The 20,155-nt window shown below is 38.3% G+C and overlaps 1 protein-coding gene across 2 annotated transcripts in view; it reads right to left on the reverse strand.

Annotated features, from left to right (window-relative positions):
• LOC101741085 (protein cueball) overlaps positions 1-4,687 on the reverse strand; it is a 45,816-nt gene extending 41,129 nt beyond the window's left edge. The window contains exon 1 of one of the 2 annotated variants that reach the window (XM_038013745.2): positions 4,391-4,687. In XM_038013745.2, coding sequence (XP_037869673.1) covers positions 4,391-4,457 — 67 coding nt within the window. In that variant the 5' untranslated portion in view covers positions 4,458-4,687. The remainder of the gene's footprint in view (positions 1-4,390) is intronic. The other variant, XM_038013746.2, reaches the window with a different exon arrangement.
• Between the last annotated feature and the right edge of the window lie 15,468 nt (positions 4,688-20,155).

A 20,155-nucleotide genomic window follows, 5' to 3' on the forward strand; every position in this document is an offset into this window, starting at 1 on the left:
CAATTCTAATAGTTTTGGTTGGAGGCTGTTGCTGCACTTAGTGAATTCCAAAAAGTCACTTTTTGTTTTTTCTTTCAGTTTTTGCTGATCGTCGTGACATGCAGATAGAAATTGCAATGTATTTATAGCACCATTGAGATCCTCTCGCAGTCCGGAGCATTTGGAGTCCAACTCACTCATATCCATTTGAACCTTGCACAAAATTGCATTAAATCTCTCAAACGCCGATTTCTGGCACTCAAATTTGTCCAACATTTCTTGGCGTAGATTACGTATTTCTAATAGAATTAATTCTTGACTTCCCAATAAGGGTGCAGAAGCATCCGAAATGTCTTTATTCTTCGACATGGAAAGAGGTGTATTTCCACTTTTTGGGCGCGGTATTGTACAATCGGGGCAAATCCATTTAGAGCGAGCGGTGGTAGTATCATTGTACTTGACACAGTCCTGATGGTAATTGTGTTGGCAGTCCGGATTAGTGCATTTGATTCGCCTCTGGGTGACTAAAATGTTCAGTTTACACTCCGAGCAGTGAACCATCCTGAGTGCTCAGTAAATTTGAACCTTGCACAAAATTGCATTAAATCTCTCAAACGCCGATTTCTGGCACTCAAATTTGTCCAACATTTCTTGGCGTAGATTACGTATTTCTAATAGAATTAATTCTTGACTTCCCAATAAGGGTGCAGAAGCATCCGAAATGTCTTTATTCTTCGACATGGAAAGAGGTGTATTTCCACTTTTTGGGCGCGGTATTGTACAATCGGGGCAAATCCATTTAGAGCGAGCGGTGGTAGTATCATTGTACTTGACACAGTCCTGATGGTAATTGTGTTGGCAGTCCGGATTAGTGCATTTGATTCGCCTCTGGGTGACTAAAATGTTCAGTTTACACTCCGAGCAGTGAACCATCCTGAGTGCTCAGTAAATTTGAACCTTGCACAAAATTGCATTAAATCTCTCAAACGCCGATTTCTGGCACTCAAATTTGTCCAACATTTCTTGGCGTAGATTACGTATTTCTAATAGAATTAATTCTTGACTTCCCAATAAGGGTGCAGAAGCATCCGAAATGTCTTTATTCTTCGACATGGAAAGAGGTGTATTTCCACTTTTTGGGCGCGGTATTGTACAATCGGGGCAAATCCATTTAGAGCGAGCGGTGGTAGTATCATTGTACTTGACACAGTCCTGATGGTAATTGTGTTGGCAGTCCGGATTAGTGCATTAGATTCGCCTCTGGGTGACTAAAATGTTCAGTTTACACTCCGAGCAGTGAACCATCCTGAGTGCTCAGTATATTCTCCGATTTATATGAAATATTGGACATTTTCATATTTATATTTTAATATAATATCGGATTTTTGCGACAACTGCTTTAAACATAACATTGACATTATACATTTCCAATTTATTTGAGGGGTCAATTTAGAAAATAATACGAAATATTCACGTTTTTATTTTTAGTACACTAAAGATCGTCCAAATGAATGTACCGACGGACAATATTGACAGGCTTTATAATTTTCTGAATTTCTTGTTATCGCGATTCAGGTTTTTGTCAGATTACTTTTTAATTTCGTTACACTGACCGTATTCGACTGTCGTCGGACATTTACTTAGAATACTACGAATTCATTCGTGCAACTCAACCGAGGGGCAATTGACGTCATGGTGCTAACTTCTTGAACGAGATACAAGGCTTCGTTAATAATTCATTTCCATTATCGTCGTTTCAGAGAACCAGCCCGAAGGGTTATATCGGAATATCGCGTATCGCTTTGTGGAATTGACTTTTAAGTTATTGCATAGCTTTTATCGCGGGCCTTGAGCGCGGCGACCGAATCATGAAATTTCGTAACGAAAAAAACCTAACACCCCTCACCCCGCCTACCATGTAGCTCGCGTTCAACACATTCACATGTTGCGCTTGTGTAGTGTTTGTGAATAAGCGCGTGGAGTGACGTCACACTGCATGCGCATCATGAAAATTCTGCCCATCTCTCTCTCGCGCGGTCTAGCTTATGAGTGTGAAGGGGACAGTTAATGTTTTGCTTTTATTAAATTTGTTTTTTTTTTGTTTTATTATTGTTTTAATATTAAATTATCATTGTCTAATTATAATTGCATAAGTTGATAAAAAATGCTATGCAATAGCTTTACTGCGGCAGTTCCCGAGTGCCACACGTTTTTTTTTTTTTAAATTGAGCAAAAGCAACTATTGTAATTTAAAAACAACGAGTAGAATATTCTGCTCGTATGAGAAGTACTGAATTGACGTTTAGAAGAACTTTTAATACACGTGGACAGACTACAGTGTGCTTAGTGTGAGATTTTTAACGTTCTCGATAGCGTAAAAGTTAACTCAAATATGTATGCAGTTGGAACGTTTGCCTGCGTTTGCCGCTAGGGGCGCTGTTCAAACTGCATACCAATTTGAGTAAACTTTTAAGCACATACATTAAAATTTACAGATTGCGATACTCTAATGTGCTTTATTTTATTTTTGATATCACATTGGTGGGTGAAGGATGCTGACGACGCACCTGGTGTTCACTGGTTACCAGAAATCCTTACATTTGGTATACCCAATCTAGGATTGTTCTCGACTTATATGAACTCTTGAGGTCGTTTATAAATAACATGTACCTAGGTATTGTATACATTTCAACAAATAAAATTTAATGACATTTAATTTATTATTTAAGAATTCGAAAGATCGAAAATTCATTCAAATCAAGACGGGGCCGTGTTTTGTGAAATATAAACTTGGGATGTACTGTCATAATCTAACACGGTCGTAACAACGACATCAACATATTTTACTTAAAGAACAATGGCGATTATACTCGCAATGATTGCGATGAAATTCATTTTCACTTCATTACTTCGTAAGTAACTTGAAGTTTTTACAATCTTTCAATTTTGTTGATTAGTGTTTTGCTGATTACATTGCTAAGGCTGATTATTAAATTCACTTATAAAGTTCCGATATACCATCCTGTATATTTCGGCAGCGAAACAATCATATTGTTTGGAGAATGAGAACAGTTTTCAAAATGAAGGGTTCTTTGTAATTAGTCAATTCATCAATTAAAGTTGAATCCAATGTCAAAATTGTAAAAAATCAGTTGACTATTCCGTGCACCTGGTCAGTTTTCAAGACTTTGTTTAGAGCTGCCAAATATTTTAACAGGAAACATTATGGTTCAAGAACGCAGTAATGTGACCTAACACATAATAAATTTCTTAAATTTTTTCAAAAGAAATTGGGCCATTTAGTTGTAAGGGAAGCCCGCGGTTACAACTACTTAATATCGCTTCTGACCTTGTTTACCCTTCAAACCCTTTGCGGCAGAATTAGGTCGGACCTTGGTAGGTATCTAGAGGTCTCAAATTTTGGTCAGTATTAAGATAGGAAATAGGAGTTAGGCACAAAAATAGGCGCGGCAAATACGAATGATGACTGTGAAGTTGCGAGTGGCATTAGCTAATGCGGAGGCTAGGGTTGTACTAATGCCAATGCGGAGGCTAGGGTTGTACTACCGTATCTGCCATGCTGTTCCTGACTGGATCATTATAGTCGTGTATTTTTATTGTGTCAGAGAATTGTTTTTGTAGCGAGTGCCAGTACACCAGGGTCAAAGCCAAGCTGCTCCCTATCTCTACGTCCAAAATATCCTATTAATTACAAGCGAAGTTATCAAAAAGATCAATTAAGAATATCATCTACTTTCTAAAATTTTTTTAGCTAATAGGCCTACAATTCGGTCTATTTCAACTTAACAACGTTAAAATGTTTGCCTAACTGAATTATTTCAGATCCTTTCAAATACTATAAAAAAGTTTATTAGTAAGAGCTATTATTATTTATTAAGTATTTGTTTGTTTACTTTTTTTTTCTTCTGATTAAACAAACACGTGGAATTCTAACCTGTATTTTTTCATCAAAGAAATTAAGTATGAAAACAGATCTGTTTTAATTAAAATAAGATGCATGAAAAATCACCCAATATTAGGTGACTTAGTTTCATAACTGCGATTTTCTCACAACTTTCCCATATTTCAGTGCTAATAGCCCTTCAGATTTAAAGCGGTTACATGAAGTCTTCTATTTAGTTGGATATAAACGCTATACAATTCGGTCGCGTATACATGAACCGTTTGTAGTGGCCTACGTGACTCAGAGTCCCCGTGCAATGGCGTCGCCGTGCCAAGCGAATAACCACCTTATCGACATCGGTCGCCGACTCTCTTCTATTAATTTACGAAACGTATTCATATACACTTGACAACGTATCTGTCAGCGTTGTGTAGAAAAAGGAATTCGTTATATAACAGTAAAAAATAGCACGTGCCCTCGAGTCAGGGATCAGCTGATTTTACTCACCCCAGGAGAACGCGCGGGCCGCGTTCACCAGCAGCGCGCCCACGAAAAACCATTGAAACTTCAACATTTTATTAAACGAACGATGCGTTCTCAGCTTTGGATGCACGTTTATATTGAAAAATTTATGCACGAGTTTCAGGCCAATGTCGTGCAGGCAACGCGAGACGCGACCGCACCGCTTGCGTGTTAAACCGAAACTAAAGGCAAAAGCTGCCGGTTTGCCGCGTCAAACCGAAATCTAAATAGGTTCATTGAAAAATATTTCGCGCATGCCCGCCCGCCTGCGTTATCAGGTTTATCATCATGCGACGTAATTTTGGCATGTTCCGTAGTAAGTGCCCTTGAAACATACCTAGTTCAAAGTAATTGATTCCCAATAGTCGGTGTCAGCAGGTACATGAATTTTACTGCTAACTCAGCATTTCGATTATGAAACTTTCAAGTACGCTTTATTGCAAGGTTCGTTTGAAGGGCAAAAGATTTCAACGCAATACCCTTTAATGTATTAAACTATAAATTTTAAGATCTTAGCTATATTATTGTCATAAATAAGCATTCATATTATGCATCTTATTAAGACATTAAGCTAAATCATTTTTTTAGTCAGATTAATTTGGACAGAACTTTACAATTTTTTTTTAAGACAAAATAAAAAGTACATAATAATATTCTTTACGCACCCAATAGTTACGAAATTGGATGTTTTAATTTTACTAATAAAGGTATCGCAAATATTGGTATATCTTTGGCTCAATAGATAAAATAATATGTTTTCATCTTTATTTGTTGAGTTTTGCTGTATAAGGGGATAAGTGTGATACCAACGTGTTTTCTCCTACTATTAGTTAACTTGATAACAAGCAGAATGTATTTTTTACAGGTAGGTACCATTAGCTGCTCGATAATGAAGGCAACAACATTTCTTTTGATAAGAAGAGTCAATAAAGGAAGATAGCTTAACTCGCGTCTTACATTGTAGGTATACGTATCAACGTTATGAAATGTTTATAATAGTAAATAATGGTGTTTCGCCCCCGAACAGATCTGCTTTCCTCTGAAGGTAAGCGGATCAACGATCTCGTCAGATCTTCTCAGTGGGTCGCGATTCCGATCCGGTGATAGATTCTGCGAAGCACTGCTCTTGCTAGGGCTAGTGTCAGCAAATTCTCTCAGGTTGAGCACGTGAGCTCACCTACCCGTCCGGACGTCGCTGGAATAGCCCCCTAGGCTACCAGCGAATTGGTAGGGAAAAACAATCCGCTTTGTAGAGTTGGGACAGCCATTGAGCCCGTCGCTTGCGACGAAGGGCTCGGCGTGTAAATTAACCCACAGATACAGCTCACTGAGTTTCTCGCCGGATCTTCTGTAGGTCACGTTTCCGATCCGGTGGTAGATTCTGCGAAGCTCGGCTCTTGCTAGGGTGTTAGCAACGTCGTCAGGTTTGACCCCTGAGCTCACCTACTATTTCGGTGAATCTAGAATAACCCCTCGAGGTTACTAGATTACGTAGGAAAATAAGTAAATAATACAAAAGCCGCTCCGACCTCATGTCTCAAAGTGGGTGGTTGCAGTTAGGTTGTGATGTCTATGGCCTACTGCTACCGCTTTACACTCATAATAAAACACTCATTTGAAACGGGTTGGCCAAATCAGGGTTCTAAAAGCAAGAACTTCATTTTAATTAAGTAGTTTATACTTTTAGTTGTCACAGAAAACTATAAAGTAATCGAAACGTTGCAAAGGTATTTCTTTATTATTATTGAAAAAGTATGTTTTTAAATTGTTTACAATTACGTTCAGAACGCATGACAATCTTAGAAACACACGGTGGTAGGAGTTTTTTTTTTTTCTAAATTAATAAATAAATATTTACTAACAATCACGCCACGTTAACTGGTCCCGTGATAAGTTCGTAAAGAACTTGTGTTAAAGGTACCAGATAACGGAAATAAATGTAAGGTTTTTATTATACACATACATCTATTTAATATATGTACATCCATGACCCTGGAAAAGACATTTTATATTTATCATACAAATATCTTCCCTTGGCGGGATTCGAACTCGCGACCACCTTGTGTAGTGACCATGTCACTTACCACTACACCAGACGGACGGGCGGACGGAGATTAAACTGTCAATTATATTGTTGATTAGCTGCTCTCTTTAAATTACGTCAAAGTTCAACTGTAATTGCGCAATTTATCAGTGAATTCGATCCTGTGGTAGATTCAGCGAAAATTGCTCTTGCTAGGACAAAAAGTCTCTTAGGCTGAGCACCGTGAGCTAATCTACTTGTCCTGAGAAGCCGGCATAGCCCCTCGAAGCTACCGTCAATTAGGTAAAGAAAAACTTTTCTTCGGCAGTACTATAGGCACGCGATTGGCACTTGGTCTGAAACAGAAAGAATAAGTGAAAATCGAAACGATCTTAAACTGCTGAACAACTAGGTCAATAACATTACGAACAATATTCGCGAAGTCTAATTATATATCTACTCCAACGTATTTTAAAACGGATATTTCAATTAAATGTAATAAGAGGAAGTGAATAAAACAAGTTAGGGTTTGAACAATTGGACAGGTTTTAGTTTATAAAAAGATTTAATCTCTGATTTAACCTTGTAGGTTAATTAGCGATGTGTGAACATTTTTTTTTTAAATTATTAATTAAAATTAAATATTAGCGGGACAGTTCCATTGTCCGATGAATTTTTTTTATCAATTAAATGTGTAAAAGTTCCATTATTGGCTTTATATATCCGTATTAGATATTGATAGAAAGGATACCATCGCTTTGGAAGTGCATAGGTCAAGGAAGAAAGCAGTAGGAATTATCGTTGTGACCGTTGAAACTGAATCGCTCAGAATTTATTTTTCAAAATTGCCGCTTATGTTATGTTCAACTATTCATTACGAGTGACGTCATTTGGGGCCATGATTACCGACGAGGTAACTACAGAGTATAATATGTACACACACTAAAACGGAACGTTTAGTGACGTCCCATAGACACAGTTTACTGAATTTCTCGCCGAATCTTCTCAGTGGGTCGTGTTTCCGATCCGGTGGTAGATTCGGCGAAGCACTGCTCTTGCTAGCGCTAGTGTTTGCAAATTCTCTCACGTTGAGCCCGTGAGCTCACCTGCCCGTCTGAGCGTAACTAACAGCGAATACGTAGGATTTTTTTTTTTTGATATGTCACGTCACGCATTGTTATGTTAGATTACAATCATAAGGATGAACATCCCTTATGACCACTTTTTGATTTTGTTCTTGATGTTGTGTTGATGCATTATGGCTGACAGCGTTTTTTTTATTGCTTGGATGGGTGGACGAGCTCACAGCCCACCTGCTGTTAAGTGGTTACTGGAGCCCATAGACAATGCGAGGTAAATGCGCCACCCACCTTGAGATATAAGTTCTAAGGTCTCAGTATAGTGACAACGGCTGCCCCACCCTTCAAACCGAAACGCATTACTGCTTCACGGCAGAATAGGCAGAATAGCGTCAGAAGCACTCTCTTTGGGCTTCGTTAAGAGATGATAAACGACATACTGGTGGTAGGACCTCTTGTGAGTCCGCACGGGTAGGTACCACCGCCCCGCCTATTTCTGCCGTGAAGCAGTAATGCGTTTCGGTTTGAAGGGTGGGGCAGCCGTTGTGACTATACTGAGACCTTAGAACTATATCTCAAGGTGTGTGGCGCATTTACGTTGTAGGTGTCTATGGGCTCCAGTAACCACTTAACACCAGGTGGGCTGTGAGCTCGTCCACACATCTAAGCAATAAAAAAAAAAAAAAAAAAATAACCACCTAGCTTACATCGTGTAAGCAAATATAAAACATATGCAAATGCTGAAAAGATAGAGATTCCTTTAATTTAAAAAGAAAGTCATCGACAAACGGAAGTAGATTTAACGTGTGTATTTACAACATTTTCGTGGCTTATACATATTTTCAAATTATTATTATACTGCGCATTCAGGAGCTATAAAACTATCCTTAATATCTTCGGCGTGCTGTTTTTGACTAATATCAGTTATTTCATTAATCATCGCTTAAAAATTTTAATGTTTAACGTTGTCATGACCATTATGAAATGAATATTTAACACTTACTTAATATAAGTTAATAATTATACCGAACTTCGTGTAACTGTGGTTTTGATGATTTTAACACTTTCAACATTGGGTTTCTATTGAAATGTTTCAGACATTACTTTGATGGAATGAAGTTGCTGAGAACGAACTAGTTTCTTAACTTAACTTTCTTTTATTATACCAAAGGCGATGCTCATAGGAATCTGAAGAAATATAGGCCGTTTTCCAATTACAGCACAAGAGCGCATTATGCGGCATAATGCTCAACTACGCTTCAGCATAATTCGGCATTGTGCGTCACTGAGTCGCATTATGCTCTGTAATTAAACATTACTTAATGGTAGCTTTTCAATTATGCTGAAGCTTAGTTGAGCATTATGCCGCATAATGCGCTCTTGTGCTGTAATTGGAAAACGGCCCTAGTCAGTCGACAAGTTCAGGCGATAAAGATTATTTAAATAATTATATAAATATTTATGTCAAACGTCTTAAGCCAGGACACTAATCTCACTTAATCTCATAATTCTATCAGAATGAAAATCTTACGGTTCTTCGGTCAAGAAATGTGTACTGTTACGTGTATTATTTATACATTATTATGTACATCGTAATCTAGATCACGAAGCTAGTGATAAAACGCGCACTGCGGATATCCGGTTCGACTCAACATACTATGTATTACCTACTTCCCCCTTTGACACGTTTTCGTGATCTTTGAATATTTATGTCAGTACTGATTAAGATTTTCTATCCTATGTGTCCGGTTGCTTCAGGGCCATTTGTGATCGATATCATGGAGGCGGCTGGAACTGTTTAACTAACATATACAGGAAACTATATATACCACCTATTACTCATATTACCCTATGAATATCAACAATTACTACATATTATACTACCTATTACGTTATGCATTTGAATTTTCTTAAGGAGGGGCTGACATTCATAGTGTGATTGATGTCTATGGCAAATATTTTTTTTATTTCTACCTAGTCTAGTAAACTCGAAGGGTTATACTAGATTCTCCAGGCTAGTAGGTGAGCTCACGGGGCTCTAACCTGACGACGTTGCTAACACTAGCCCTAGCAAGGGCAATGCCTCGCAGAATATACCACCGAATCGGAAATGCAACCCACTGAGAAGATCGGGCGAGAAACTCAGTGGGCTGTGTCTGTGGGTTAATTTACTCGCCGAGCCTTTCGTCGCAAGACGTGTTCGACGAGAACGATGACTATAGGCTATGGTCACAGCTCAGCACCAGCGAAATCGAAAATTCATTTGTCCGTTTTGTGTAATAAAAAAGTCATAAACCATCTGGTGTTAAGCGGAAAATTGATACCAATTGACACCCAAGGAAGAATTCTTTTGTTCTAAATTAGGTTGAAGACGTGTTCGACGAGAACGATGACTATAGGCTATGGTCACAGCTCAGCACCAGCGAAATCGAAAATTCATTTATCCATTTTGTGTAATAAAAAAGTTATAAACCATCTGGTGTTAAGCGGAAAATTGATACCAATTGACACCCAAGGAACAATTCTTTTGTTCTAAATTAGGTTGAAGACTCATTAGTACTTATTATGTGACGACAGAACAGTGACTTTAACTTGAACGAGTTCATCCCATATCTATGGTATTTAAAACAACGTAATAAGCTGTGTAATTAAAAAAAAACAATAAACATGCTCCTTTAATGAGGGAGGTGTCCTCAATTTACGTTTGATTTAGATTACTTGAAATGTGAGCTAACCAAAAAAGTAAATGTGAGTGTTTATTATTACATTTTCTGCCTCAAAATCGGTTTCGACCCTATAATGAAGGCAATTGGGCTGACAGTCCTAACTAAGCTGCACGCTCGGCATTCCCGGGTCCTCTTGTTCCATTCGCCCCCCGAACGGGCAGTCTTCTCCTATCCTCCTACCTGAGCAGTCGACTCCCAACTCATTGGGCCTTCATAACATAACATGTTGTTTCATTTTTTTAAACGTAAATGGCGAAACCCGCTATAACAGACCTATAAATTAATTAGTGTAGCATTTATCTACCAAGCTCTAAGCTCTGACCTTATGATATTTGAATTAGACGCGAACTATGTAAAACAGATTCTCACCTCAGAGATATTTAATAGAATTGTGAACGTCCTCACGAATCCATCAGATCCAATAACTCTTGCATTAGACGCCTTCAGCTCTAACGCTAAGAGCACGCGTAGGGACCACGTTAACCGTACTCGTCGAGCTCGGCAAAGAATTCGACGTGCAACCTAACCCATGCGTCAGCCTGCTGAGTTTCTCGCAGGATCGTCTCAGTTCGCGATTACGATCCGGTAATAGATTCATTCGTGAAACAGTTGCTCTTGAGTTGTTAGGTCTCCTTCGGAGGCGCTCGGGCGACTGTTAACTAATCCCACCCCTCCTGGCTGAGTTTTATTCGCCCACCTGTCGTGATGAAACTGGAAAGGCCTCCGGGCCATCAGTGATCCTTCAATCATAAAAAAAGAATTGTGAACATTTCATCTAAAAAATCGCATAGCGACATCTAGTTAAAGTTCTGCACAACACTTATTTCTACCATGAAAATTTTGCAAATGACGCTTTGTTTTGTATCCACGTCATAGATGGCGCTAGCGTTAATAGTGAAATCATAACGCAATAAAAATGTAAAATCTAGAAAGTTATTTTATTTTATTTTATTTATTGAGTACAAACATGCTATACATCAAGTGATAGTTACAATTAAATTCGACGCTGGCCTCATTTTGTAGATTTATTAATGAGGTTATGCATTAAATTGCAATTAATTTTTCCCTCATTCATCATTCATCATATTCGATTGTATGTTTTAATTTATTATTATATTTATTTTAATGACAACATTGATATCCTTCTTTCGTTTCATGAAAATATTGTATCTAGCAATGATGACCATTATATTAACAAAGAAAATTTCAAGAACAGGTACATACTATGTTTACGTGCTTCCAAATAATGTTAGGTAATGTTACTTTTTAATTTAAAAATAATAACTACTCAGTTCGAATTTAAACGAAAGAGGTTTCATCTTAACATAAAATGAAATAAAAACTATCGAAAACAAAAGAAGAGTAGGTACAATGAGACACACTTTTTCGCAACTGTCGAGCCGAATTAACAAAACAGGCAGTCCTTATTCCCAAAGGGTAATTTCCGAGGGTGAAATATATTATTCGGTAATGCCTATAGAATTAAACCGCACTTGTTCGTTCGTCCCGCGGGGCTGGGGGTTGAGGCCAAGGGTACAAGTGCAGAACTTTAAAAAGCTTTTGTTCATGATTCAAATTTCATGTTACGCTTTGAAATTTTAATGGATTATTTTAAGTTTAATTTTGGAATTTTAAATACAAAATTTGTATCGCAGCTCGCCCGGTAGTTCGGTAGAGACGTGAGTGAGTGTCCTTCATGCCATCGCGAGAATCTCTATGTATTAGCGGTAGGCAGCGGCTTGGCTCTGCCCCTGGCATTGCTGAAGTCCATGGGCGACGGTAACCACTCAGCATCAGGTGGGCCGTATGCTCGTCTGCCTACAAGGACAATAAAAAAAAAATCAACTTCATTGATCAACGCATTATGTTATTCTAAAAACAGCATATTTTAAGAGGCTTATTAGATTTTTCTCTATTTTGGCCCCTCGCGTATTACACATTTGTGCCGGTCCGGAATTATTTCCATATATTTTGTAGAACGGTAAGCCAAAAAGAGAATAAAAACGAAGACGAATGAGAAATAATATTACCTACAGCATTTTTGGATGAGCGAACCTAAGTTCGCTCATCCAAAATTATCCAATTAACATTAATGTTTATTAGTGTTAATTGATTACCGGAGCTTTTAGAGATTCAGAACACGAAGGGCGCCATGTACCTTCAACTATGAAATCGAGGTGCTTGGTCCTATGGTCTCCTTAACCGCTTAAGGTTATCTTAACAAACTCTTTCAAGCTAACCTCCGCTAGCTCACTCCCCTTTCATGACGAAGTCAGATTAACGCCTCGAGGCTACTGATGCTAAATAATATATGGCTTTCCGGTCACCGTTCTCGTCGAACCCGTCGCTTGCAACGAAGGGCTCGACGAGCGAATTAGCCCACAGGCACAGCCCACTGAGTTTCTCGCCGAATCTTCTCAGTGGGTCGCGTTTCCGATCCAGTGGTAGATTTTGCGAAGCACTGCTTTTGCTAGGGCCAGTGTCCGGTTTGAGCCCCGTGAGCTCACCTACACGTTAGGGCGAAGCTGATATAGCCTGTCAAGGCATCAGCATAGGTAGGAAAAAAATGAGGCTACTGGCAGATATGTAGACGAAAAAAAACCTAACACCGGATTACCTACTTTCTATGCAATTACAAAAATATATAGACCATTTTACGATTATCGAATTTTTTTGACAAACAGTTTCTGCTTACCACGACGATGGTCTTTTCGTGCGTCCACACAAAAAAACATGGCCCTTAAACTATAAAAACAGAGCCCCCGTAATCTCGTTTGACTGTACCGTGAATTTTATGCGTAAAGTTTGCATTGAACGATGGAACTTCAGCGGCCGTATAAGACGTTCGTACTAAGCGCCTATTCTTATAAAAACACTAACATTTACATAATAATACAGTTGTTCTTTTTTTTTCTAACGTATTTCTACTTCGTAAGCTCAATATCTTTCGTAGATGTACTTACTACACGGAAACGTTTTTTCTAATTCAATTTATTACACTCAAAATAGGCTAAAAGACACGAAGTCGTAGAGACCCAAAAGATAAGTAAATATACCAGTATATGTACAATGTTCATATTATTATATACATACACAGGTACACATCGGCCGTTCGGATTGTCGATAATCCCATTCTCTTGGATCGTTTGGAGCCTCTGGGTCTGCGGAGGGACTTCGGTTCCCTCTGTATTTTGTACCGTATGTTCCATGGGGAGTGCTCTGAGGAATTGTTCGAGATGATACCGGCATCTCGTTTTTACCATCGCACCGCCCGCCACCGGAGTAGAGTTCATCCATACTGCCTGGAGCCACTGCGGTCATCCACAGTGCGTTTCCAGAGATCTTTTTTGCCACGTACCATCCGGCTATGGAATGAGCTCCCCTCCACGGTGTTTCCCGAGCGCTATGACATGTCCTTCTTCAAACGAGGCTTGTGGAGAGTATTAAGCGGTAGGCAGCGGCTTGGCTCTGCCCCTGGCATTGCTGAAGTCCATGGGCGACGGTAACCACTCACCATCAGGTGGGCCGTTAGCCCGTCTGCCCACAAAGGCAACAAAAAAAAAAAAACACGTATCAAGCGATGCGACTCTATCGGTGTTGAAATTTTTCTAAACGCATAGGTACTTGGCTCGTATTCATAAATGACTTATTAAAATATTTATATGAAATCATTTTTTTTTTTGTATAGTTGGGTGGATGATCTCACAGTCCACCTGGTGTTAAGTGGTCTTTTTTATTGCCATTGTAGGCAGACGAGCATATGGCCCACCTGGTGGTAAGTGGTCACCGTCGCTCATGGACGTCAGCAATGCCAGGGGCAGAGCCAAGCCGCTGCATGCCGGTTACCGTAGCCCATAGACATCTACAATGTAAATGCTTGCCACGTTCATCCCACGTTGTGTGGTGCTGGCGCAGCATGTCCTTATATCACGTCGTGTAGAGATGCGGCATGAGTTTTATGACCGGCTGACATCACCCTTCCGTGGGTCACATCTCCAGTAATAAATTCATAGGCCACCATGTGGTAATTTTTCTGTTTGTTTTTTTTTGTATTTCTTTAACTTCATTGAATATTCGTTACTATCACAAACATTTAATTAAATTTCGAAATCCCGAAGAGATAAAAATATTACATTTTATTCGTATTTCCTTACTTTGATAATAAATAATGTTCAAATTATTTTTATACTATACACACTAAGACTAAGGAGGCATTCACGTATCTAATAATATCTGGTGCTCGTTCATGGTTTTAAGTTAGAAAAAACTTTCCACAATTGAATTGCCGGATCGACCGTATTACTAATATATCATCTCAACATTATTTCTACTGTCTTAAGATATCACCGAAAATGAAAATTAAAAAAAACCGCCTTACCTTGAATCATGGCTCTGAAGTCACGAATGCATTATAATAATGGCTACCCTACTCTTGATCCTGGAGGAGACAATAGCTTTATTGCATTATAGACTTCGGGGAGTCTCAAAAGAGCGTCTATAGAATAATTTTCTCCGGTTGAGGGTATGAGGGGTGCAATAAGCCCGTACGGATAGCACCACTATTATGCCTTCCGTTTAGAAGGGTCGGAAATCGTTGGTTGGGTGGCGGTATTACCAGTTTAACATCCGAGAAGAATCTTTAAAGTAGTCGTCGTGGCCTAACAGATAAGACGTCCGGTGCATTCGTGTTGAAGCGATGCACCGGTGTTCGAATCCCGCAGGCGGGTACCAATTTTTCTAATGAAATACGTACTCAACACGATTGACTTCCACGGTGAAGGAATAACATCGTGTAATAAAAATCAAACCCGCAAATTTATAATTTGCGTAATTACTAGTGGTAGGACCTCTTGTGAGTTCGCGCGGTTGGGTACCACCACCCCGCCTATTTCTGCCGTGAAGCAGTAATGCGTTTCGGTTTGAAGGGTTGGGGCAGCCGTTGTAACTATACTTGAGACCTTAGAACTTGTATCTCAAGGTGGGTGGCGCATTTACGTTGTGGATGTCTATGGGCTCCAGTAACCACTTAACACCAGGTGGGCTGTGAGCTCGTCCACCCAACTAAGCAATAAAAATAAAATAAAAAAAATGTGTGCGTGTACTAGTGTACACACGTAAGAAGTGAAACTTGTTTATGGCCTTATTTTTCGAAAAATGATCTACATGCAACTTTCTAGAAATTGGTTAAATAAAGTTAAATTAGATAAAGTTTAAACAAAAGGATTTTATTATCATAGACATGAATACAAAAAAGTTAAATTAGATAAAGTTTAAACAAAAGGATTTTATTATCATAGACATGAATACAAAACAGATGGCGCGTAACGGAAAAAAGTGACGCGTAACCGAAAAATGTGACGGTAAATTTTTTTCCAACGCCGATAAGGAAGTTTCACTTCAAAAAATGTGTGCGTGTACTAGTGTACACACGTAAGAAGTGAAACTTGTTTATGGCCTTATTTTTCGAAAAATGATCTACATGCAACTTTCTAGAAATTGGTTAAATAAAGTTAAATTAGATAAAGTTTAAACAAAAGGATTTTATTATCATAGACATGAATACAAAAAAATGTGTGCGTGTACTAGTGTACACACGTAAGAAGTGAAACTTCTTTATGGCCTTATTTTTCGAAAAATGATCTACATGCAACTTTCTAGAAATTGGTTAAATAAAGTTAAATTAGATAAAGTTTAAACAAAAGGATTTTATTATCATAGACATGAATACAAAAAAAATGTGTGCGTGTACTAGTGTACACACGTAAGAAGTGAAACTTTTTTATGGCCTTATTTTTCGAAAAATGATCTACATGCAACTTTCTAGAAATTGGTTAAATAAAGTTAAATTAGATAAAGTTTAAACAAAAGGATTTTATTATCATAGACATGAATACAAAAAAGATGGCGCGTAACGGAAAAATGTGACGCGTAACCGAAAAATGTGACGGTAAATTTTTTTCCAACGCCGATAAAGAAGTTTCACTTCAAAAAGATGGCGCGTAACGGAAAAATGTGACGCGTAACCGAAAAATGTGACGGTAAATTTTTTTCCAACGCCGATAAAGAAGTTTCACTTCAAAAAGTTAAATTAGATAAAGTTTAAACAAAAGGATTTTATTATCATAGACATGAATACAAAACAGATGGCGCGTAACGGAAAAAAGTGACGCGTAACCGAAAAATGTGACGGTAAATTTTTTTCCAACGCCGATAAGGAAGTTTCACTTCAAAAAGTTAAATTAGATAAAGTTTAAACAAAAGGATTTTATTATCATAGACATGAATACAAAACAGATGGCGCGTAACGGAAAAAAGTGACGCGTAACCGAAAAATGTGACGGTAAATTTTTTTCCAACGCCGATAAGGAAGTTTCACTTCAAAAAGCAAACATATTTATGGATAATAAGATATTTTTTTGAATATTTTGTATCGATACAATAAATCGATAAGCGCGATATCCCTTAGAGAGCTACTACATATAACCGAAAAATTCATAGTCGACAACATTCCCTTATTAAAATAACGACGCATTTTGGGCGCATTATTATTTTTAGCGTGGTCGTTTCGTTTTAGCGTTGTCGCAATTAACCTACTTAGAATCACGTCATCGTGTTAACAGTTCTCAACGTGTAATGTCGATTAGATGTCCGTTATGTGTTTATTTATGTAAGAATTTAATGGCCTTCCGTCTGTGGCATTCGTGCCATATAATGTCGGACCGGCATCTTTTTTATGGCTGCTGAGGCCGATACGAGAGTGGCGTGTGAGAGAGTCATTTATATGTGATATTTTAAACCTTAAAGTCAACGTTCGTCACGTCTTTCGTCAAACCAAAGCGCCGTGGCTTGAGTCAGTTCGTTCCAGGCTTTGTAGAACAATAATAGCATATAATGCGCTTGGCACATTCCTTTAAAAGCATAAGTGTCCTCTCACATTTACCGTATGATTACACCAACTAAGATACTTATACTATAAATACGCATTACCAAAGGAGAAGACTTCATGCGATTTTTTTTCCTACCTAAGCTGATCAGCGGCACCAGGTTAGTAGGTGAGCTCACGGGGCTCAAACCTGACGATGTTGCTAACACGAACCCTAGCAAGAGCCGTGGGTTATGTCTGTAGGTTAGTTTACTGGCCGAGCCCTTCGTCGCAAGCGACGGGTTTGACGAGAACGATGGCCGGATTCGATATATTAACCTTGAACTGGAACGTATTCCTACCTGACCAAGTTCATTATATTTGCTACGTGCTGCGTGCTTCAGGGGATCCACTGCGTCTTTCCCCAGTACCACATCTCGAATGCATCAATACGGTCGCGATCGGCTTTTTTCAAAGTCCATGACTTCGCGCCGTAAAATAATATGGAGAACACCAGAGCGCGTACAAGATTGGTCTTGGTTTTTAGGAAGATGTTTTCGTCCTTCCATATTTTATAAATTTGTTTTTATTTATTGCTTAGATGAGTGGACGAACTCACAGCCCACCTGGTGTTAAGTGGTTACTGAAGCCCATAGACATCTACGACGTAAATGCGCCACCCACCTTGAGATATATGTTCTAAGGTCTCAGTATAGTTACAACGGCTACCCCATCCTTCAAACCGAAACGCATTACTGCTTCACGGCAGAAATAGGCAGGGTGGTGGTACCTATCCGCGCGGACTCACAAGAAGTCCTACCACCAGTAATTACGCAAATTATAATTTTGCGGGTTGTGCGGTTGCGGTTGTGCCATGGTTTTCGCCTTTCCGATTCTCCTTCTCAAGCTTGTTTGCTGCTAGATCTTTTTTTGATCACATTTGATTATCGCATATTTATTTTCGCCCGGTACGAAATTCAATAATTTATACAATTATTTATTAATATACCGTGCGTCCATGTTTATGGAACACGGCAAGACGTCGAGTTGCCGCTCGTATTTCTACGGAAAAGTTCTTTGGAGGCTCTTTAACGTAAATATTTGAAGTTTTCCACGGACGATGCCTTCCACGCCTCCGAGCAGCCATCTAAATAAAACGGAGCATCTTGTTTCCTATAAAATAAATTTTTCGTTTTCGTTTGATCCATTTTTAATAGACCCCGGCAAATGGAAGAGACTTTTTAGGTATTCTATCACTTACAACTCCGGTCACATCGCTCGTAGAGACCCCGAGATAACTTAGAGAAGTTGATCGTAGTTGGTCAGGTTGACGGGAGAAGATCACGCGGAAGCTCACCTACCTGCTGGTCAGATTTGGTAAAGACACTCACCGGCCTACCAATTACCGAGGCTATAAAAACCTCCGAGGACAGGAAGACGTAGGGAAGCATAATGCATCGAGTGGTTAACATTTAAAACTAGTCACGACCTTCAGCAATGAAGAGACCGATTCAGAAGAAAAAGAAGATCACTTCCAACAAGTTTCTGGGCATACATAAAATATTAACTGAAAACTGAAATAAAAACTGAAAATTAAATAATAGAATGGAATTTATCTATTGAACTAGCTGACCCGGCAGACTTCGTAGTGCCTCAATCGATAAATAAAAGACCTAAACTGTTGTATAAAATAAACTTAAAACAAACAAAAGGAATCGGGGGACACATCAATGGGAGAACAAAATTGCTATTTTTATTTGATTCCGAGCATTTTCATATCTATCTATCTACCTTTTAAACCTTCTCTGGACAAATAATTCAAGACCAAAATTAGCCAAATCGGTCCAGCCGTTTTCGAGTGTTAGTGAGACTAACTTATTTATTAGACTTAGACTAAGTAATTTATTTTTTCATTCACGAGCGGAGACGAGCTCAGTGCACGAGTCACAATATGTGGCACACAAGGGCGAAGTTTTAATGTCTGATCCAACCTTCAAACCCGAATAAATTACTGCACTACCGCATAAATAAGCAGAATAGTGATCCAAACAAACAAACGACTTATTATACGCCAAAAAAAAAATACATTTTTGCATTTCTTTTTCTTTCTTTTATTGCCTGTAGGCAGAGGACCATGCGGCCCATCTGATGGTGAGTTCTTACCGTCGCCCGTAGACACCTGCATTACCAGGGGCAGAGCCAAGCTAAGGGCAACAAATTTTCAGACTTAATATTGGATTTTAAGCTTTTCTATTGATTTGTGATGTTTGAATTATTGTTGCGTACTACATGTAGGTAATTTATACTAAAATATATCGCGACCATCATCTTTTGTGACCACGAAAACTGTAAAATATACGAAACGTCGGAAATAATATTATAATCATAATAAAGAAACCTTTAAAGCGGTTTTTATTATTAACTATATTAACGTAGTCTTTTAACATGATATTTATGTATTACAAAGCTTAAGCTTATAATCTTAAAGCTTATGCACAAAGGATACAGTGGCGGTCGTAATATCTAAAGCATTTTCAAATTTACAAATGGTGGTGTATAGATTATTGTTATAGGTAAATTGCTACACATATTTGTAATTAATGATTATAGAAAATAAAGAATATTTACATAGATATGATATAAGTCGCATGTCAGTGTGTAACTATTGAATTTAAGTAAGTTTATTACTTGTATTGATAGAACGCATACAAAACGTTAAAGTATGATTAAATACGCGTAATCTACAATAATTATTTGCAAAATAACTTTAATCAATATATGAAACAACGTAGCGAAGTCATTACCCTACATTATACCGAGATACAGTTGGCAAAACAACATGTCTTTGTGTAAAGTGATTTTATGATAACGATGCAATTTTAATCCCCTATAAGCTGTGAGGTCGTTGACCTAATAATTCTCTATAGAAAAAATCGGCTAACAATTGTTAGCCGATTTTCAAATTTGAAAGCCTAAGGTAATAACTTAATACGATAGAGACATTTTTGAATTATTGAGAAGAAGAAGGAAGGGGTTTCATTTATGTATTAATTAAAACTA

This window comes from Bombyx mori, chromosome 11, assembly GCF_030269925.1.
Source record: "Bombyx mori chromosome 11, ASM3026992v2".
NCBI lineage: Eukaryota > Metazoa > Arthropoda > Insecta > Lepidoptera > Bombycidae > Bombyx > Bombyx mori.